The sequence below is a fragment of the Squalius cephalus genome, assembly GCF_949319135.1.
Source record: "Squalius cephalus genome assembly, chromosome: 17".
In the NCBI taxonomy this organism is placed as follows: Eukaryota; Metazoa; Chordata; class Actinopteri; order Cypriniformes; family Leuciscidae; genus Squalius; species Squalius cephalus.
The window spans coordinates 35108830-35132620 of NC_137138.1; the positions used below are offsets into that span (position 1 = coordinate 35108830).

Consider the following 23791-nt stretch of genomic DNA (forward strand, 5'->3'; position numbering starts at 1 on the left):
GTGTAGTTTAGCACGCACTGGTTTCTCATTGATCAGTGTAGTTTAGTACGCACTGGTTTCTCAGTGATCAGTGTAGTTTAGTACACACTGGTTTCTCAGTGATCAGTGTAGTTTAGTGTTTAGTATGCAGTGGTTTCTCAGTGATCAGTGTAGTTTAGCACGCACTGGTTTCTCAGTGATCAGTGTAGTTTAGCACGCACTGGTTTCTCAGTGATCAGTGTAGTTTAGCACGCACTGGTTTCTCAGTGATCAGTGTAGTTTAGTACGCACTGGTTTCTCAGTGATCAGTGTAGTTTAGAATGCACTGGTTTCTCAGTGATCAGTGTAGTTTAGTATGCAGTGGTTTCACAGTGATCAGTGTAGTTTAGAATGCACTGGTTTCTCAGTGATCAGTGTAGTTTAGCACGCACTGGTTTCTCAGTGATCAGTGTAGTTTAGTACGCACTGGTTTCTCAGTGATCAGTGTAGTTTAGTACACACTGGTTTCTCAGTGATCAGTGTAGTTTAGTGTTTAGTATGCAGTGGTTTCTCAGTGATCAGTGTAGTTTAGTACGCACTGGTTTCTCAGTGATCAGTGTAGTTTAGAATGCACTGGTTTCTCAGTGATCAGTGTAGTTTAGTATGCAGTGGTTTCTCAGTGATCAGTGTAGTTTAGAATGCACTGGTTTCTCAGTGATCAGTGTAGTTTAGTATGCAGTGGTTTCTCAGTGATCAGTGTAGTTTAGCACGCAGTGGTTTCTCAGTGATCAGTGCAGTTTAGTATGCACTGGTTTCTCAGTGATCAGTGTAGGCTAGTAATATGCACTGGTTTCTCAGTGATCAGTGTAGTTTAGTACACACTGGTTTCTCAGTGATCAGTGTAGTTTAGTATGCAGCGGTTTGTCTGTGATCAGTGTAGTTTAGTATGCACTGGTTTCTCAGTGATCAGTGTAGTTTAGTACACACTGGTTTCTCAGTGATCAGTGTAGTTTAGTATGCACTGGTTTCTCAGTGATCAGTGTAGGCTAGTAATATGCACTGGTTTCTCAGTGATCAGTGTAGTTTAGTACACACTGGTTTCTAAGTGATCAGTGTAGTTTAGTACGCACTGGTTTCTCAGTGATCAGTGTAGTTTAGTATGCAGTGGTTTTTCAGTGATCAGTGTAGTTTAGCACGCAGTGGTTTCTCAGTGATCAGTGTAGTTTAGTACACACTGGTTTCTCAGTGATCAGTGTAGTTTAGTATGCACTGGTTTCTCAGTCATCAGTGTAGTTTAGTACACACTGGTTTCTCAATGATCAGTGTAGTTTAGCACGCACTGGTTTCTCAGTGATCAGTGTAGTTTAGTATGCACTGGTTTCTCAGTGATCAGTGTAGGCTAGTAATATGCACTGGTTTCTCAGTGATCAGTGTAGTTTAGTACACACTGGTTTCTAAGTGATCAGTGTAGTTTAGTACGCACTGGTTTCTCAGTGATCAGTGTAGTTTAGTATGTAGTGGTTTTTCAGTGATCAGTGTAGTTTAGCACGCAGTGGTTTCTCAGTGATCAGTGTAGTTTAGCACGCACTGGTTTCTCAGTAATCAGTGCAGTTTAGTATGCACTGGTTTCTCAGTGATCAGTGTAGGCTAGTAATATGCACTGGTTTCTCAGTGATCAGTGTAGTTTAGCACACACTGGTTTCTCAGTGATCAGTGTAGTTTAGTATGCAGTGGTTTCTCAGTGATCAGTGTAGTTTAGTACGCACTGGTTTCTCAGTGATCAGTGTAGTTTAGCACGCACTGGTTTCTCAGTGATCAGTGTAGTTTAGTACACACTGGTTTCTCAGTGGTCAGTGTAGTTTAGTATGCAGTGGTTTCTCAGTGATCAGTGTAGTTTAGTACACACTGGTTTCTCAGTGGTCAGTGTAGTTTAGTATGCAGTGGTTTCTCAGTGATCAGTGTAGTTTAGTATGCAGTGGTTTCTCAGTGATCAGTGTAGTGTAGCACACACTGGTTTCTCAGTAATCAGTGTAGTTTAGCACACACTGGTTTCTCAGTGATCAGTGTAGTCTAGTACGCACTGGTTTCTCAGTGATCAGTGTAGTTTAGCACGCACTGGTTTCTCAGTGATCAGTGTAGTCTAGTACACACTGGTTTCTCAGTGATCAGTGCAGTTTAGTACACACTGGTTTCTCAGTGATCAGTGTAGTTTAGTATGCAGTGGTTTCTCAGTGATCAGTGTAGTTTAGTACGCACTGGTTTCTCAGTGATCAGTGTAGTTTAGTATGCACTGGTTTCTCAGTGATCAGTGTAGTTTAGTATGCAGTGGTTTCTCAGTGATCAGTGTAGTTTAGCACGCAGTGGTTTCTCAGTGATCAGTGTAGTTTAGTATGCACTGGTTTCTCAGTGATCAGTGTAGGCTAGTAATATGCACTGGTTTCTCAGTGATCAGTGTAGTTTAGTACACACTGGTTTCTCAGTGATCAGTGTAGTTTAGTATGCAGTGGTTTCTCAGTGATCAGTGTAGTTTAGCACGCACTGGTTTCTCAGTGATCAGTGTAGTTTAGTATGCAGTGGTTTCTCAGTGATCAGTGTAGTTTAGTACACACTGGTTTCTCAGTGATCAGTGTAGTTTAGTATGCAGTGGTTTCTCAGTGATCAGTGTAGTTTAGCACGCACTGGTTTCTCAGTGATCAGTGTTGTTTAGCACGCACTGGTTTCTCAGTGATCAGTGTAGTTTAGTACGCACTGGTTTCTCAGTGATCAGTGTAGGCTAGTAATATGCACTGGTTTCTCAGTGATCAGTGTAGTTTAGTACACTGGTTTCTCAGTGATCAGTGTAGTTTAGTACGCACTGGTTTCTCAGTGATCAGTGTAGTTTAGTACACACTGGTTTCTCAGTGATCAGTGTAGTTTAGTACGCAGTGGTTTCTCAGTGATCAGTGTAGTTTAGCACGCACTGGTTTCTCAGTGATCAGTGTAGTTTAGTACGCACTGGTTTCTCAGTGATCAGTGTAGTTTAGCACGCACTGGTTTCTCAGTGATCAGTGTAGTTTAGTACACACTGGTTTCTCAGTGATCAGTGTAGTTTAGTATGCACTGGTTTCTCAGTGATCAGTGTAGTTTAGTATGCAGTGGTTTCTCAGTGATCAGTGTAGTTTAGTACGCACTGGGTTCTCAGTGATCAGTGTAGTTTAGCGCGCACACGGGTTATCAGTGATCAGTGTAGTCTAGTACGCACTGGTTTCTCAGTGATCAGTGTAGTCTAGCACGCACTGGTTTCTCAGTGATCAGTGTAGTTTAGCACGCACTGGTTTCTCAGTGATCAGTGTAGTTTAGCACGCACTGGTTTCTCAGTGATCAGTGTAGTTTAGCACGCACTGGTTTCTCAGTGATCAGTGTTGTTTAGCACGCACTGGTTTCTCAGTGATCAGTGTAGTTTAGCACGCACTGGTTTCTCAGTGATCAGTGTTGTTTAGCACGCACTGGTTTCTCAGTGATCAGTGTAGTTTAGCACACACTGGTTTCTCAGTGATCAGTGTAGTTTAGTACGCACTGGTTTCTCAGTGATCAGTGTAGTTTAGTATGCAGTGGTTTCTCAGTGATCAGTGTAGTTTAGCACGCACTGGTTTCTCAGTGATCAGTGTAGTCTTGTACGCACTGGGTTCTCAGTGATCAGTGTAGTTTAGCGCGCACTGGGTTCTCAGTGATCAGTGTAGTTTAGTACGCACTGGTTTCTCAGTGATCAGTGTAGTTTAGTACGCACTGGTTTCTCAGTGATCAGTGTAGTTTAGTATGCACTGGTTTCTCAGTGATCAGTGTAGTCTAGTACGCACTGGTTTCTCAGTGATCAGTGTAGTTTAGTACGCACTGGTTTCTCAGTGATCAGTGTAGTTTAGTACGCACGGGTTTCTCAGTGATCAGTGTAGTTTAGCACTCACTGGTTTCTCAGTGATCAGTGTAGTTTAGCACGCACTGGTTTCTCAGTGATCAGTGTAGTTTAGTATGCAGTGGTTTCTCAGTGATCAGTGTAGTTTAGTATGCACTGGGTTCTCAGTGATCAGTGTAGTTTAGTACGCACTGGTTTCTCAGTGATCAGTGTAGTTTAGCACTCACTGGTTTCTCAGTGATCAGTGTAGTTTAGTACGCACTGGTTTCTCAGTGATCAGTGTAGTTTAGCACGCACTGGTTTCTCAGTGATCAGTGTAGTTTAGCACGCACTGGTTTCTCAGTGATCAGTGTAGTTTAGTACGCACTGGTTTCTCAGTGATCAGTGTAGTTTAGCACGCACTGGTTTCTCAGTGATCAGTGTAGTTTAGCACACACTGGTTTCTCAGTGATCAGTGTAGTTTAGCACTCACTGGTTTCTCAGTGATCAGTGTAGTTTAGTACGCACTGGTTTCTCAGTGATCAGTGTAGTTTAGCACGCACTGGTTTCTCAGTGATCAGTGTAGTTTAGTACGCACTGGTTTCTCAGTGATCAGTGTAGTTTAGCACGCACTGGTTTCTCAGTGATCAGTGTAGTTTAGCACTCACTGGTTTCTCAGTGATCAGTGTAGTTTAGTACGCACTGGTTTCTCAGTGATCAGTGTAGTTTAGCACGCACTGGTTTCTCAGTGATCAGTGTAGTTTAGCACACACTGGTTTCTCAGTGATCAGAGTAGTTTAGCACGCACTGGTTTCTCAGTGATCAGTGTAGTCTAGTACACACTGGTTTCTCAGTGATCAGTGTAGTTTAGCACGCACTGGTTTCTCAGTGATCAGTGTAGTTTAGCACGCACTGGTTTCTCAGTGATCAGTGTAGTCTAGTACACACTGGTTTCTCAGTGATCAGAGTAGTTTAGCACGCACTGGTTTCTCAGTGATCAGTGTAGTCTAGTACACACTGGTTTCTCAGTGATCAGTGTAGTTTAGCACGCACTGGTTTCTCAGTGATCAGTGTAGTCTAGTACACACTGGTTTCTCAGTGATCAGTGTAGTTTAGCACGCACTGGTTTCTCAGTGATCAGTGTAGTTTAGCACGCACTGGTTTCTCAGTGATCAGTGTAGTTTAGCACGCACTGGTTTCTCAGTGATCAGTGTAGTCTAGTACACACTGGTTTCTCAGTGATCAGTGTAGTTTAGCACGCACTGGTTTCTCAGTGATCAGTGTAGTCTAGTACGCACTGGTTTCTCAGTGATCAGTGTAGTTTAGCACGCACTGGTTTCTCAGTGATCAGTGTAGTTTAGCACGCACTGGTTTCTCAGTGATCAGTGTAGTCTAGTACACACTGGTTTCTCAGTGATCAGAGTAGTTTAGCACGCACTGGTTTCTCAGTGATCAGTGTAGTCTAGTACACACTGGTTTCTCAGTGATCAGTGTAGTTTAGCACGCACTGGTTTCTCAGTGATCAGTGTAGTTTAGCACGCACTGGTTTCTCAGTGATCAGTAGTCTAGTACACACTGGTTTCTCAGTGATCAGTGTAGTTTAGCACGCACTGGTTTCTCAGTGATCAGTGTAGTTTAGCACGCACTGGTTTCTCAGTGATCAGTGTAGTCTAGTACACACTGGTTTCTCCGTGATCAGTGTAGTTTAGCACGCACTGGTTTCTCAGTGATCAGTGTAGTTTAGCACGCACTGGTTTCTCAGTGATCAGTGTAGTCTAGTACGCACTGGTTTCTCAGTGATCAGTGTAGTTTAGCACGCACTGGTTTCTCAGTGATCAGTGTAGTTTAGCACGCACTGGTTTCTCAGTGATCAGTGTAGGTCAGAGTCATGTGAATGTTGAGGCGGCTCCGGCTCGGCTCAGTCAGGGCTGATGTTCAGTCATCATGCGCTGTTGCTGTGCGCCTCTGTTTGGAGGATCACATGAACTTTTGATTATTTATGATGTTTTACGATCACAAATGGAGAAATGACCCTGGAATTAAGGATCGTTTTTTCTCAACTTTCGCTTTTTCTGATCCGCGCTTTCAACAACACTTAACAGCGACTTCACTCAACTTCTCATGCTAACCGAAGCTAACTCAAATCAATGCCAGATTCCTCACAATCATCATGTTCATGATGGGATTTTTACTTTATTCCACTTCAGTTTTACATTTTATTTTATTTTAACGACACTCGTGGATATATGAAGTTTTCATTTCCGGAAATCAGGGAGTTTAATATGAATTCCTCAGTGGATTTATCGCTGAAGAAAGCGCTGAAAACTCCTCCGACACGACGAACTGCTGAGGTAAAAACACCCACAGAAATACCCTGATTATGCAGACACGACTAAAAGAAACACTTTATAATGTCAATAACGCTCCAAATTCTTATAGGCTATATCAACACAATGAAAAGCTTAATAGTTTCGATTCAGGACTCATTCATTGCAAATATTTTGTGTTCAGTGTTTCATAACTTACTGTAAATATGAGTCTGTAGTAGTTTTAATCGTTTGTTTTGGGTCTCTAAGTGATGTTTTTGTGCTCTTTACGAGGTTATGTGTTGTACATTGACAGATGTTCAACTAGTCCACAGACAGCAGTACAGTAGAATATTTGATTCATCAGCTCAAGTCATTTATTAATGACAGAAATCAATAAAAGTTCACTGCATTCCAGCGGTGGAGCCGGGCTGTGTCTCAAATCCTAGTGAGCTGACCGACTAGAGTCTAGACCGTGTTTCTGGGCCTCACGGTATAAAAACCCAGTCAGCTGCTTACAGAGAAAGCGTTTTAGTCATCATAGTGGCAAAACCTTGTGATCTGCCAATTATGACAGCATGTATAGGGGCTAAAATCCTAATATTGTGGTGTATCTGGTGATCACTGTGCAGATGTTTGGAGGGAAGAAACACTGTTTGTGTTTTAATGCTGGTATTGGCGGGCTAGACTGCATGACAGTGTTGCCATGACCTCTTTCTAGTGTGTGTGTGTGTGTGTGTGTACTGTAGGGTGAGATGCACATCTGGATTATTTCAGTGGTTTTAAAGAAGACAACTCTATTGTTACAAATGTTAAGTAAATCTGGGTCATGGTATTAAAAACCTGCCATAAGTCTGACCCAAGATATCTTGAATATCAGGTCAAAGTGCAAAGGTTGGTTTTATTGCAGGGCTCAACAATTTTTTTATTTTTTTTTCATTTGGTCGGAGCAAAGTTATTCCTTGCAATTTAACCAATTCTCATCCATGTTAGATACCAACTAGATAACATGATATTGGTGACGTCGGCTGGATTTGCAACAACAAGAACATTGACAGAAAACAAAGGTTTGCGTTTGCATGGCATAAAAAGCTATTATCAATGGCAACAGAAGTGCAAGTGACTGTGAGCGGGCCAAAAACTATTTATCATCAAGCACTGTATTGTAATGGTTTGATCATGAAGCAGGACACTTTCAAACCATCTTGGATAGTGTGATGTTAAAGGGTTAGTTCACCCAAAAATGTAAATTATCCCATAATTTACTCACCCTCAAGCCATCCTAGGTGTTTAAGACTTTCTTCTTTCAGCCAAACACAATTGGAGTTATATTAGAAAATATCCTGGCTCTTCCCAGCTGTATAATGGGAGTGAATGGTGGGTGAGAAAAGTGCATCCATCCATCATAAAAATAATCCAAACGAGTCCTAAGGGTTTTTAAAGGCCTTCTGAAGTGAAGCCATGTGTTTTTGTAGGAAAAAAATATCCATATTTATAACTTTATAAACCATAATATCTGGCTTCCGTACGCGAGTATACATCTGGTGGAAGAGTGACCTCTGACCTTGTGTTTGCATTTCAATACCAACAAAAGTGCAACTGACTGTTGGGTCAGCTGGCCAAAAACTGTGCCACATTAATCCCGGGCCACCCTTATTGTCAAGCACTGTGTTGCAGTGTTTTTGTTTTTAGCCACGACACAGTTTTGATAAGTAAAAAATCCTATGGCTCACCACTATATAAAAATAACAAAAATGGCTCAAGCATGCATTGTTTCAAATGGCATATTAAAACTAGATATTATATTAAAAGTAGTAGTACTCTTAAGCTTTAGTCAGGTAGGATCATAATAAGGTCAAATAGGGAACTTAGTGATGACAAAACAACAAAGGCCCTGTCCCAAATGGCACACTCCGGACTTGTGGACTTCCTCAGAGTCCACACTTTGGTGACGTCATGTAGTGCAGACCTGTAGGGCCCTTGGCGCGAGTCCACGAGGGCGCATTGAGAGGTATTTTGTGGGACAGACTCGATCATCACACTAGAAATGATGGTCTGGTTGTTGTTGGACAGGAGAAATCACATTTTTGCGCTCCGACGTCTGATCTCCATGTCCACTACACAGCCGGCTTTTACAGCTCTATATTTTGATATTGTGCATGCCACCTGGGCATTAGACAATACATCATGCTTATTTAAATGATGTACAGTTGTACATAATAATACATAATGTTCCATTTGAACTAATTACAATTTTAACACATAATGAAAATGTGCATGAGTTTCAGATGAATTTACAGGTTTCAATATTCATACTATGTTTATATGACTCAGTAAAGCCCTGACATTCAGTTCTATTTATTTAATGAATCATAATGCGATCGTATTATTCAACGCGCTATTATTATGTTTGAGACATCAACCACTGGTCGATGGTCTTTGTTGTAAACTAATTCAAATCAATCGCTCTTTGGTGACGTGGGTGATTACGTAAATGCAGATCATCTGTCCATCATCGATTAAAGCCCGCCCTGGCAATTTGATTGGCTCGGCCTTTTGGGAGCCGGGCATAATTAGCCTACTCCTCAACGGATCGAGTCCAGACCAAACTTCCCGACCAAAATATGTTGTGGGCGGGGTTCGGGCTGGCACCCAGGCTAGTTCACTGCAGTTTTAAGGAGGAAATACTCAGCAATGGTGTCGACTTATGAAGTTACACATGGTTTGTCTTAAAGGAAATTAAAAACACCACATAGACACATAAACAACATTAAAAGCTTGAGTTTCACCACTTTAAATATTAAATTAAATTAAATTAAAACCCACATACAGACGTAAAGGATGACCAATAGCATTCATTTTAATAAAACAAAAATGACGAAATGTACAGATACAAGGTTTCGGCCAGACAGCACGATGATATTCTTATTTGTAGCATTTATTTTTTGGAATTTGATAATCTTCCACAGCACACCAGACAACCAGGAGTGTGTGTCCCATACTCTGCTGTAACTCGTGTTTCACTATCACAGTACGATCATCGTTGAAGAAATCCACTAGCTAGTCGAGTTTCCTGAAACCGTACTGGCGCAAATTGGTCGTTCAATCACGTTGGTTGATGATGTCACACAGGTGGAGAGTAATAACTACTGTTAATGAATCTGTTTGAGATTGAATTAACACGAGATGTTTTGATATAAATTACGGACTGGCATCTGAGGACTATTTCTCATCTTTCTCAGTTATTTTGCTTTATTTCCAGATTCAATCATAGACTCGTTCTTACCAGTGTTAATTTTGACAGCAAATTTTGATTTAGTTTTAGTCATAGTCTTTTGACTAAAATGCCATTTAGTTTTAGTCATATTTTAGTCATCTAGAATTGTTTTAGTTTTAGTCTAGTTTTAGTCGACGAAATACAATAATATTTTAGTCGACTAAATCTACTGTAGATTTAGTCGACTAAAATATTATTGTATTTCGTCGACTAAAATATAATGGGTTTAATTGAAATGCATTAATTTAGAATTTCTCTAAAATTTCCAAACCCATATAGCTACTCCTGGAGAAAACATATATATTAACCTGCTAATATGAATGATTTAAAAGTTTGAACGTGCAATACAGATACAGATTTAACTACTGTAACTTAAAAAATATCTTAAAATTAAATAAAACCACTTTTCCTAAAGTAGAACACAGTCTTCTTTTCAATGAATGATATATGAATTCGTTATAACTACTTGCATACATCATTCTCTATTCTTTCAAGCAGACATATTTATTTGTATGAATTAAATATAATTAATCCTTATTAAAGCTATTAACGAGCAGTTTATTTTGTTGCTTGATCAATATTAAGGACATAGACCACATTAGGTTTATTACCCACTGTCACTTTAAGACATCGGCACTGATGCACATACGATACACTCACAACTGTTTAAGACATAACCGACATAATTTACGTGAATACTCTCCAAAACGGACATTCAGACTTAATGTTGTGTGTATTTGTCCATTCAGACACGAAAGAGAGCTCAATTCCGTACTCGCGCGCTGTATAGGTGTCTATGTGCACGGCTGCACGCTTCGGGTCGGGTGTGTGCGCACTGCGCACAGAAAACCGTACCGGATATAGCTCTTTTTTGCGTCGCCACTCTTCAGATCTTCATGTCTGCTCTACTCATTCTCCCAGACGTTTACATGTTTTAACGTTTTATGAGACATGCAGCGCATGCCAACTCGTGTGCCGCTGGGTAGATCAGCACGTCCCAGTACAAATGTGCGCATCTACCACAAACGCAGGACATCAGACTGGATCGCTTCCCAAATCGTCACTATCTAACATTTTCGTCTAGTTTTTATTCGTTGACGAAAATGTCAATAGATTTTCATCATAGTTTTTGTCATTCAAAACTAGTTTTTATTTAGTTATTGTCTCGTTTTCGTCTGTGAAAAAATTTCGTTGACGAAAATAATGACGAAAATTATTCGTCAACGAAATTAACACTGGTTCTTACACACTAGAGCTCGTTCACGCATGCGCACTCTTCAACAACTACGCTTTAAATCTCTTGACGAACTAACAGACGTAAATGACATTTGCATGTATTCTGAATTAAAGACACAGGTTGTCCTGAATGTCAGCTTGATTATTTTGCTCAAGATCAGGATTTATTGAGTCCACATGTCTTGCAAACTAGAAACTCTTCTTCTAACCACAGCTCGAGATCTGTCCTTACACACACACACACAACTCTGAGACGCTGTTTGCGAATGTTCGCTGGAACGATGGTTTGGGGAAACACAGACTCGTTGAACTATGATGATAACGACAGAACTTGTGAACATAGTTGGCTAATGGAAACACACCCCAGGATGGGAAACGCTGCTGTATTGTAATGGTTTGATGAACAGGACACTTTCAAAGTGTGATTATAATAAACCAAGAGAATCTGTCCGGTTTAAATCTGGTCTTCTGTGGTTCACTGAGATCTTTCCTGCTGATCTCTTCATCTGTTGTCGTCCTCCTCCAGATCAGCGAGTGTGTGTGTGTGTGTGTGTGTGTGTGTGTCGCTCCAGGCGTGGGCGTGTCTGACTGCAGTAAAACACACTAACAAACACAAACTGCACCAGCTCTCCTTGCTCTAACAGCAAGTTTCCAGATGGGTGTGTCGAGCGTTACATAAGAGAGCAAAACAAATATCCCTCGTGTCTATTTCCATAGCATTATCCCTCCCACTCGTGCCTCGAGCTGCTATGCCTGATGGGAGTTTGATGATGCGGTGTTACGGTGAACTGCTGAAGAAATGAGTTACACACTAATGAAACCCTCAACATCCAGCAGCGAGTCGCACAAGAACCCTTAATGTCAGGAAAGCCTTAGCGATACTTCCATCATAATTATAACTGAGGGCTTTTTGTCTTGTGCAGGTATTAAAAAACAAAAGAGGAAGAAGTTATTTTGAGTGTTCTTTTGAACTAGTTTTAAATTCTTAATATAGATGCTAAATACGCCGGATTTGCTCCATTCATTTTAAAGCAAGTTAGTGTTTGCATTCAGCAGGCTCTTGTGTTTGTCCACGTATGTTGGACAATATTTCTCAATAATACTTTTCGCATGTGCAAAATGGTTTTTAATAAATAATAAAAAAAAACCCTGTCAGGGCTTGACATTAACTTTTTGAGGCACTTGTCCTTCGGACAAGTAAATTTATGTTTTACTTGTCCATGCACAAAAGTCACTTGTCCGGGTAAAGATTTATAATTCTATCTTTTTTTTTTTTTTTTTTTTTGTGTTTTGCTAATGCAGAATTCAAACAAACCATTGAAAGCATCCAAACACTATCAATATTAATAAAATTCAGTTGAAACAGTAGAAAGGAACGTGTCGTGTCCCAAGAACAGAGTTCCCCTTCAACAAGAAATAAGGATCTCCAGACTCCAGATCTCCAGACTCCATAATACAAAGTAATACTTTGCACGCGGATGTGCAGTGTATCAGTGACTCTTGTAGGTATCCTCAGTATTTGCAAGCTAGCTAGACTTACTGTATACTATATCTAAAATAATTTTGTAAACATAGAGATGCACCGATTACAATTTTCTAGGCCGATTCCGGTTTTTCATTGAGTTTGACCTGCCGATTCCGATTTATTTTTTTTCTAACCACTTTACAGCACACACAAATATTTATTTTCGATCTTTTCTTTAACCCTTTCACGCGTAAGTTTAAAATATTCTAACTGACACCATCCAGAGTGAGTTTTTTCAAGGCGAACTTTCCCTTTAATGTTTCCATGGCGACGCGTCGCAGTCACAATAATACTGTATGACAGATTTGTCGCTTTTATTTCACTTTTCCTTTTTTATTCAACATATTCACAAACTTGCTTACCATGTCATCAACTAGCCTATCTGATATTCCGATTCTCAAATACGTGTGAGTGAGTGTGTTTGGTTGTTTAAAAACCTTTATAGAGATGGGCGCCACAATGTTGTCCTGTCAGTCGAATTTAACGTTACAGCACGTGAATTCATCAGTTTCTCCCGAAATAAATGCAAGAAAGTGGCCGGTGAACTGAGAAGAATAGAGTAAACTTTATAGTTACTTCCACTATATTTGTCTGATATATGACACATGTCGGCAAATTATATTTGAATAGATTGTTATTGCTGCTTCCACAGACATCAGTGTGTATTTTACAAACTCCAAATGTATTGTTTTACTCGCGTGCTCATGTGTATTTAAATATCTGAAACCTAAAATAAACATTATGAGGTTGAAAACACTGCTTAGTTGTGATATATGACAGCGCTGAACGCGTCCGACTCTGGCTCAGCGCCAGCCAACGCGCGAAAGCACAGTTTGAATCTGGCAGTTATGCGACGTCTCAAATCGGTCAAATTAAATCTGTAAAATTATAGACGTAATGAGTGGCACATAACGTGAAGTAACATGGCATTTTATTTTGTTCGAAATTTAACTTGTCCAGTGGGACAACTAATTTTCTCTTCCACTTGTCCTACAAAAAAATCCACTTGTCCCGGACAAGCGGACAAGCCTTAATGTCGAGCCCTGCCTGAGCGCACCCTTAATTGTCAGATTCCTAACACTAGGCTTGCTACGGTATAGTCAGTGTTACCGGTGTTATCCGTGTTCAGAAGCAACACCGCCACCCACCGGCGATTTGATTATTAGGCTATTATTTTTTAATAAAATCATTTAGTTCAGTTAGAGAACAGACACTATTAAACTGGTTAATAAACCGTGAGCTGCACGAGAGTCGCATCACAGATACGCAACAGGAGTCAGATTTCATTCATCACGAGAGTGAGGAGCTGACTAACAAGATGATGAGGAAGATTTAGTGTCAAAGTGAAATGTAAAAGTGCCTATTTAGGCGAATTTGTCATTTCACTTATTTGTTGTTGTGTTTTTGATTAAGAATAATAGGCTAATGAACTCATTCAAGCAATCCGCCCCGGATTGGCACTAATTTGAAAGTGAAACTAAAATGCGCACGGCCGCACGTGTCCACGGGTGAGGAACCAGCAGGATAGAGTGAGCGTTTTTTAGTTCATTCCTATGGAAAATTGATGTGAGGTTGATTTTGCAGTGTTTATTTCTGTAGGAATGTTCATTACACACTTCTGGCTCAGCCTCACGGGTCTCTTAAAGGGACAGTGCACCCAGAGCCGTCGCATAGGCTGTGCGAACTGTGCAACCGCACAGGGCCTCGCGCCACTAGGGGGCCTCGCAATCCTACTTTTTTGTTTTTGTTTTCTTGAAAAAAATAAATGTTTTTTGTTTTTTTTGTCCCCACCACTTTTTAAAACATCTCGCGGCACGAATGTAACAATTCTACAAATAAATAAAACATCTCCAGTTAACTGGCAGAGCATTCATATCGTTCGTTTTTTAAATAAGAGACGATCTAGCGCTGAAATGTTGTTTTTTAAATCAAGTGATCAAAGTGCTCGTTGCCGCTGCGATCAGTGGCGCGGATACAGTGTTTTCTCGTGTGGCTCGCGCACTCGACGCACGCTTCAATCCGTTGCGGTTACTCACAAAACATAATGCACACAAATGTGTCCCCGCTTGATATACAACCACTGATGAACATAATCGGTTTTGATGAGAAAAAAAACATTCGAGAAAAAAAACTATACGAATTCAGTTTAGAACCTAAAACCTCTGAAACGCTTGGCGAAAGTTCTACCACTGGACCATTAAGATACGTTGTTTAATTAGGCGGATATGTATTCACACGAAAATTATCGAGCTGACTTGATGTAAAGCCACTCGTTGCACAGTTGATTTTTTTCCCTCTGAAATAAATATCAAAAAGTCATAGGTGAGACCATGTGCATGATTATGCTGTATTATTCTACTACTTGATAAAAACCTATTGCAGCGAGATTATGCGCGCAATAGAACTAGAATAGCTACGTCCACCGTTATTCATGCGCAATTGAGCATCCACATCAAAGAGCAGGGCCTCGCATTTCAAGTTCGCACAGGGCCTCGCACCCCACCTGCGACGGCACTGAGTGCACCCAAAAAAGAAAAATTCTGTCATTTACTCACCCTCAGGTTGTTCCAAGCCATATTTTTTCAGGAAGACATTTTGAAGAAAGTTTGTAACCAGGGCCTTTTGTGGAACCATTGTTTGTTTCCGCCACAGAATAAAACATTTTCAAAGACAATTGCGACTTTTTATCTCACAATTGCGAGAAATAAAGTCAGAATTGCGTGTTATAATTGTGAGATATAAACTCGCAGTTCTGACTCTTTTTCTCGCTAATTCGACCTTATATCTCACAATTCTGACTTTATATCTCACAATTCTGACTTTATATCTCACAATTCTGACTTTATAACTCACAAATTCTGACTTTTTATCTCACAATGGCGACTTTATATCTCACAATGGCGACTTTATATCACGCAATTCTGACTTTATATCTCACAATTCTGACTTTATATCTCAAAATGGCGACTTTATCTCACAATTCTGACTTTATAACACACAATTGCGACTTTATATCTCACAATTCTGACTTAACACACAATTGCGACTTTATATCTCACAAATTCTGAGATAAAACGTCATAATTGTGAGATAAAAATGTGCAATTACCAAAAAAATACTACGTGCCTCAGAGCTATTAAATTTCTCACATTCTTCAAAATATCTTCCTTTGTGTTCAACAGGACAAAGAAATGTATACAGGTTTAAAACAACCCGAGGGAGAGTAAATGATGGCAGAATTTTCATTTTTGGGTAAACTAACCCTTTAACTATTCCTGCAGCCCAGTAAACTGATGAGAATTCAGGAAAGTTTGTTCATTTACTCATTGTCAGTGATGAATGACCACAATCCCATGCTCAGTTTCAGGACCGTTGCTACACTGAATGTGATGATCTGACCGGATGTAAAGAATTAAATCTGACGTTTCTTATACTGACGCTTCAGCCCTTCAATAGAGTAACTAACAAATATTCATTAAATACCGCTGTGAATCGTAAGTCCTCATCAGGACTCAATGCTAAGGGTTTTTTCTACTGGCCTGATTGGGGAAGTGGTTAAAATGTATTTCTTGCCCTGCCAAAAAAACGCATGTGACTCTATGGGCTAACAGACGTTTCTCACATTGCCCATGTCTAAAGCTCTAGGGCTGTGATGAGGAGGAAAAACTGCATTAGAATTTTTCACTTCAATATTACTAATATTCAGATTTCAGTAAAAAGGTACTGGTTTGTCTCCTAAATCCACCAGAGGGCGCGACGAGCAGATCAAGCACTGCTTCAGACCAATGAAACTACACACAAATGTCTGTGAAAAGAGTCCACGACAGTCCACAAGCTGATCAAACAAATGTATTTTCTTAAACTATGCATAAAAAAAACTTTACAAAAAACAAAAGACCATACCTGACTGCAATCCGGCTCTGATTACATCCAATCCGTAATATAAGAAAGTTAACGCTTCAGCAGACAATGTTAAATATTATTTAAACTATCTTAAACTCTTTATGTAGCCTAAATATTATGTAAAATATTATGTAAATATAATAGAACAGTGTCAGTCATGGTCGCAAATGAACAGGATTTGGGGCAAAAATACCACAAAAATGAACAAAAATTCAAGAGAAGAGGGCAAAGAATACGCAAACGAACATTCGCAAACAGCATCTCAGAGTTGTGTGTGTGTAATGACAGATCTCGAGCTGTGGTTAGAAGAAGAGTTTCTAGTTTTCATGACATGTGGACTCAATAAATCCTGATCTTGAGCAAAATAATCAAGCTGACATTCAGGACAACCTGTGTCTTTAACTCAGAATACATGCAAATGTCATTTACGTCTGTTAGTTTGTCAAGAGATTTAAAGTGTAGTTGTTGAAGAGTGTGTGTGTGTGAACGAGCTCTAGTGTGTGTGAACGAGCTCTATGATTGAATCTGGAAATAAAGCAAAATAACTGAGAAAGATGAGAAATAGTCCTCAGATGCCAGTCCGTAATTATAGCAGAACATCTCGTGTTAATTCAATCTCAAACAGATTCATTAACAGTAGTTATTACTAGATACATCAAATATGGGTTTATTTGGAGTGGGAGAGATGAGGAGCTGCAGTGTGTGTATGTGTGTCTGTGTATGTGTGTGTGTGTGTGTGTGTGTGTGTGGCAATCTTAGCAATGAATGCATGAAACCACTTTTAGCTACAGTACATTTTAATGTAATCATTATTTCAGTTTTTTATTTACCTGTATGTAAGCATCACAATGCAGTGTTAATGTTCAAACTGTGTAGTGTTTGAAGTGTCTGACATTAATAAATATTCTTATTAGGAATAAAACGGCCTGGTTATGAGCTGTGTTAGCTGTGTTAGCTGAAGAGTTAAGCCCCGTTCACACCGCCAGCGACACGCAGCGACCAAGCCACACGATCCCATTCATTTCAATGGAGCGCTGGCGACTTCCGGCGACACGAGCGACAGGGACCGTTGGCGACAGGGTGTGGGCGTGCCAAGCGACATGAGACGCGACAAAAGTTCAGACATTTCAACTTTATGCAAATGAGAAGTGATTTGCACGAGTGACAACCTATAGAGCTGGTAAGTCCCGCCCCTTCCGTAAAACCCCGCTGGACCTCAAAGTTGAAAAACCGTCAATGCAAGTGAATGGGAGAAAATAATTATTTTCTGGTCCCGTTTGAATTGTGCCATGAATGTGAACATATGTTGTCTGTGAATTTTTTATATAACTTTTCATGTTACGAGTTTGACAGTATATGGTATGATTCTTCGGCTAGCAGTTGTGGAAAAGACATAACGAGAAAGACTACATGTCGCCTATGTGACGTCACCCCATAAAGTTAATTTACCCGTGGTTTTCACCAACTTCAACGATTTTGTCCTCTCCCTGAAAGAAGGCGGTGGTGAAGTACACCATAGACACAGCCATGTTTAGCGGGATCCGTGAGCTAGTCCGTGTGCTAGTGGTGTTGACGTTTCAAACGCGTCGAGAGTTGTAGTCCACAAAGTGCTCTCACACAAAGTCTAACCGTATCAAACTTCTACCCGCTAAATTGTATCATTCTTTACACGAAAAGTTATATAAAAAATTCACAGACAACATATGTTCACATTCATGGCAAAATTCAAACGGGACCAGAAAATAATTATTTTCTCCCATTCACTTGCATTGACGGTTTTTCAACTTTGAGGTCCAGCGGGGTTTTGCGGAAGGGGCGGGACTTACCAGCTCTATAGGAAAGAAGACTTTCAGTGGAGCTCAGCTCCCGTCACCGTCTCGAGTGCAGGAGACAGAAGAGTTCGAGGGCGATTTCACTGTTTTACATGATTTGACTGTAACCACATAATCACTGTTGCCTTTGGCTTGCTCAGTTGGGGATACTTAATTTAATCAATCAATCAACAATACTATTGATCAGCATTACCAAACGTGGATGTTTTACACTAGAAACAAACACTGATGTACTATTTTATTTAATACTGTGAAGCTGCTTTGATACAATCTGCATTGTGAAAAGCGCTATATAAATAAAGTTGACTTGACTTGACATACATGGATATAATAAAATGATGCATGGGAAAGAAACTGTCGACAGTCTCAGTGAGTTTAATTCACACATTTATAGTTCGAGTGTTGTAGTTTTATGATACAAGTTGAGCACTGCAGTTCATTTTACAGTTGCATTATGTTGACTATTAGGGACAAGAAAATGTATTATTTGTCAAATTCGAATGACGTCTAGGTAATTTATTGACAGTACGTATGAGTGAGTTTAATTTGTTGATTGATCGATCGTTAATCTAGTAAATGATTTAATCCACTGAACACTGCTGTGGTGATATAAAAACACTCTCCCAACAGCATACTGTTTCTTTTGAGCCTAACTCCTAGTCAAATTAAAATTATATAGTTGGATATCACTTGTGATGGTATTTTGTAAAGATATGGCCAGACGTGCAGTCTACCAGTAGCATTAGAGTTACGAACGCCCACAAGCGACTTCACAGTACAGACACTAGCGACATACGGCGGTGTGAACGAGGCTTAAGGCCTACTACACTACTGTATATTAATATTGGTCATTATGGTGGTACTTGGAGAGCCACATATTTTCTAAGGTGGTACTTGGTGTAAAAAGTCTGAGAACCATAATGACTAATTAAAGGAACTGGTCAGATTAAAGTATGCAGATCAGTTCCAGTGGGCTATTATTGCCCCTGACTGGAAAAGCTCATTTCTGCCCCTGGTGTCAGTGGGATCTTTCTCATGTCCTTATCTCGCCTAAACGTTTGCTCACTGTACGTGTTCGTGTTTTTACAGTGAGGTAGTTCTGTTGCGCATGAGTTTACACACAGCACAAGGAAGCTTGATTTCAACCTTGAATTGAATTTACAAAATAAACAAACAACAAATAAACAAATTACCAGCAAAAAATACAAATAAATATAAAATAAAGAGTGCTTTGAGGTTAAACAGTCTTCAGGACAGGTATATGATTACTACAGAAATTGAATAAATCGAATTTTTCATTGTATAAATTCAATCCAGATGAATTATTCTCGCTATGTTTTGTAGTGTGATTAACATTAATGACAGACAGCATCAGGAATATTAGGTCACTTTAAGAGCGAATGCACTGATCCAATATACTGATACACACGTGTTTTCTTCCTCAGCTGTTTCTGTTCTCTTGAGACCTCACCAGCTGTGTTTATGTGAATACTCACCAAGACCGGCTTTTTGACGTACTTTTCTGTGTGTCTGACCGTTTAAGCTCAATAATCTGTGGAAAGCACTCAGTTTGGTGTCCATGAGCTGTTTGAGAGACGGCTTTATGTGTGTGTGCTCTGAGTCTCTCAGAAATGAATTCTTTAAATCTCTTGAATGTTTAAATTTCCTTTGTGCACATGATAAACTTTAGTGACGCTGCAACACTGGTCAGGCGAGTGATAGTCCGTCCTGAACCGCGACTGAACGTCTTGTATCGCTCGCTAGCACAGACCATGTGATCGAGGCCTGTAAAATGACACTGTGTTGAACTACAATGCCTCACTAGGTCAGGAATGTCCATAAGCTGTGCTGGTAAAGGACAAGACGGACTTGAATGAGGTCAAACCTGAAATGTTAGTTTTGCACTGTTTTGATCTGGAGGAATGCTGGGAATGTGGGCATCTGCCGTTATTGATCCCTTGTGCAGTGAACCATTCACCAGTTCCAGTTTCATCACCAGTGAAATGCAGCCATTCTTGACAGTATTAATAGTTAGTAAGGTAGTTGTTAAGTTGCAATAATATGCAGCGATTCTTGACAGTTAAAATGTTGGAAAACTAGGCTATGCTGTTGAACAAAACTTTCAATATTTAGACAATCTGGTGCTCTTCGCGTGTCGGTCAAAAGATTTTTTTATACTGAATTATATTTACGCTGTATTTATAATCCATTTATACACTTTTTGAGCATAGACCTGAACATTTAATTTCCAACTTAAACTGTGGTAAATCTTGAACGCTTTAGAGCGACAGACTGAAGTTTGATCTCTTTTCAAAGACGACACTTGGCAGATTATTGCTGAAGTGAAAAAAGTAAAAAAAAAAAAAGAAACATAATTTTACGTGTATTGTTATGAGAAATGCACAAAAATACTATTTTAAATTTTTGTATGAAATATATATTTTCAAAATCACATTTTACTCTAAAACTGCAAGAAAAGCCATAAATCTAAACAAGTTGTTCCAAAATTTGAGCCTGATATCTCCAGAAATGAGCTTTCGGTCAGATTTAGTTCGGCCGCAGTACCAAACGCTTCCACTAGAGGAAACTCGTCTCCCATTCATTTCCAGTGCGCTCATTTTTGACGGCGAGGAGCACAAGTGTGACTTTTCTTTTCAGGACCATTTAACCTTTTCGAATCATGTACATTTTTTTGTGTGTGTTCACACAGCAAGTGCCAAAACCTTTACCAAGTTTCGTACCATTCCGATGAAGAAAAAAATACAAAACGTAAAATTTTCCGGGTCAAAAACCGAAGAGCACCAGAGGGTTGATGGGGCCCAAATCCGGTGTGGGAAACACACGATTGCTCCAGATACTCGCTCAAGGGTTTTTAGTGCAATCAAACACGATTCAGAATCGTTCAAGAAAGAATCGCGATGCATTGCTGGATCGTTTTTTCCCGCTTCTCTCCACTAAAAGCATGAATGTGCAATGTGATGTGTCTTTCTGCTGGGATGAGACTAAAGCAAACCTACATACATGACAGTGCGCACACTGGCTGTTATAAATGAGCCCGTAATGATACAGTGCATTCAGTTTCTGACAGCCTTCAACAGGACAAATGGAAGAATAAAAAAACACTCGCTTTGACTCGTCCGGCTTGAACAACACGTTTCCCAGCAAGATCCCAGTGTCAGGAACAAGTGTATGGTTCACTTTAAACCTCCTCAGTGCAGAGTGAGGAGTCTCCAAACAACACTGAACCAACCGTTGTGCTGAGACACGTGTGTGTGTGTGTGAATGAAACGCTTCTTCAGAAGCTCATTGACAGTTCTCTGAGTGTGACTCATGACTGTAACTCTTGTGTGATTCAGGCTTCAGGGCTCTTGTGAAATCTCCCGATCAGTCATAGAGAGGTTAATGACGAGCTCCAGTCGAGGACAGCATCATTCACACGTGTCAGATCACTAGAGTGAGGATTGCTGGATTATCATGAGATGGTAATCGTTCTGTTGTTTTCAGTGAGCGATGTGAGTAAAAGTAAAGATCATGTTTCATGAAGATATTTTGTACATTTCCTACCTTAAATATATCAAAACTGTATTTTTGTGAGTGAATGCAACACAAGCGCGAACATAAATGGACAACTTTAAAGGCGATTTTCTCAATATTTAGATTTTTTTGCACCCTCAGAGTCCAGATTTTCAAATAGTTGTTCAACTTTAATTTCCTGGTGATGAACCTGATCCTGATCCGAGCGTTTCCTGCTGCAGTGTGTTGTGGGAACCTGACAAGTGGAAGCATGTCGAGAGTGTGTGATTTGCATGGCTGTTTCCCGTGCCCTTCAGTGCTGTTCCTGCGGCCCGCAGCTCACCCAAGCCTTCGCTCAGCGCTTCTGAAGCGCTTTCTGTTCTGTTGATCACATCATTGAGAAGGCGTTAACCCATAAACTGCTGAATGTGTTCGCCCTCACAGGAAACATTACTGACAATTCATTTTAAAGTATTCTTAATAGAGGTGCACCATGATCGATTATTAGTTGGTATATTGGTATTTATGTGCACCAGAGATTCTCTGATTAATTGCTGTGTTTCTCCTTGTCAGGCGATCATAAACTCATATGCAGTGTGTGTGTGTGTGTCTGTCATGCCACTCTGTGAGGATTATTTTAACATCGATTTTGGGCTTGCTTTAATTGCTATCATTTCTGCAAGTAAACACATGGCTTATTTTATCGCTTTATTCTACTTGTCACATAAACCGAATTATAATTTGTATTTACCACAGATGATCATGATTAAAATGAGCCATAAAACAACGTAACACACTTGGTATGTGACGGTGAGGAAACTTTCCCACCGGTTAATCGACGTGTGACAATACTGGTAATCAGGGGCGGTTTCTTCATTATGGCGATCGGGCGACGCACCACCAAAGTGTGAAAGGGACTTTTTCAATCACATTCACAATCTCATTCAACCACAGGGTTACGCTAGCCGTCACTGTAATCTGCCTCTGGATATAGTCCAATCAGCGTCATGTCACGTTCTTTGCTACTTTGAAAGAGAGGAGAGCAGAATTTCAGTATAAGTAGGCTAAGCAGTGTGTTAAGCGAGTAATGTGATGTAAGCAGTGTAATAATAGTGAGTAATGTGCAGGATTCGTACGGGTGCTTGAAATCCTTGAAAGTGCTTGAATTTTGATGTGTTTAAGGTTTGAAAAGTGCTTAAATTTTGGATAAAATGCTTGAAAATGTAACTATATTTCTTTCACAACAAATATTTATCTGACGGAATAGTTTGTTTATTAAATGGAGAAATAAAATGTGGCCCTTCAGATTCAGAGCGGTTTGGCTAACGTTACGCTGGCCAGAGCAAGTAGCGTAAATAGTGAGTTATGTGATTTCAGTTGTTTCTTATTAAATTGAAATTGGAGTAAATGTTTTTGGAGATTCGCATCCTGGCTGGGCTTTGCTTGAATTGATTTTGACTTGCTGCTGAATTGTTAACACTCTTATTACTTTACTTACATTATAGAAACAAACAAGGAGATTTATTGTAAGAGTCTTTTTATTTTTCATTAATATTAAAGTAGTGAAGTTGCTTTTACATGCTTAAGCTGTTCATTTGTCCATTGCATGGGTGGACCTTTTCCTTATCAATCATCCAAACATTTGCCCCCCCTGAGAGATTTTGCAGGAGCCGCCACTGCTGGTAATGAATGCCCCGAATTAGTGCCAATTTGGTGGCGACAGTTGCTTGAATGTTGGGTTTATTATTATTCTTAATGAAAAACACAACTAGAAAAACAACTAATCCTTTGCAGGTTCTCTAGCATTGAGTTTAATTCCAGAATATTGCCCAAAAGGCGCTTTTACATTTAGCTTTGAAGCCGAATCTTCCGCCATCGTCTTGTCAGTCAACTCCTCGCTCCTGTGATGAATGAGATCTCACACTGAATTGAGCAGATACGTTCAGTTTTTTAATGTAGTGTCTGTTCTCTAACTGAATTAAATTATATTTATTGCTATAAAAAAATCTAAACGATGGTGGGGGCGGTGCCGCGGGGGGCAGGTGATGTAACCGGTGTTGCGCCTGAACACTGTGTGAAACCAGCAAAGACCATCGCATCAGGCCTAGTTGAAAGATGTTAAAATAATCCTCACAGAGAAACATGAGATGCTAATCTGGTTAAACACAGCCCGTCTGATGGTTTTCACACACAAATACTCCTTTACCTTGTGGATGAATTAGTTAAAAACTTTCCAATATTACGACACATGACTATCCAGTCTCTGTTCTTCCTATTATGATTATTATGATTGTGCGTGCAGACACATATTATACACCATTTAAAGGTGACATATTATGCCCCTTTTCACAAGATGTAATATAACTCTATGGT

At 39.9% G+C, this 23791-nt stretch overlaps 1 protein-coding gene across 24 annotated transcripts in view; it reads left to right on the forward strand.

The window, feature by feature from the left end:
- Positions 1 to 5701: 5701 nt before the first annotated feature.
- The window catches only part of rapgef6 (Rap guanine nucleotide exchange factor (GEF) 6), a 158389-nt gene continuing 140299 nt past the window's right edge, over positions 5702 to 23791 (forward strand). For all 24 annotated transcript variants that reach the window (XM_079847102.1, XM_079847123.1, XM_079847111.1 and 21 more), the window contains exon 1: positions 5702 to 6177. In XM_079847102.1, coding sequence (XP_079703228.1) covers positions 6073 to 6177 — 105 coding nt within the window. In that variant the 5' untranslated portion in view covers positions 5702 to 6072. The remainder of the gene's footprint in view (positions 6178 to 23791) is intronic.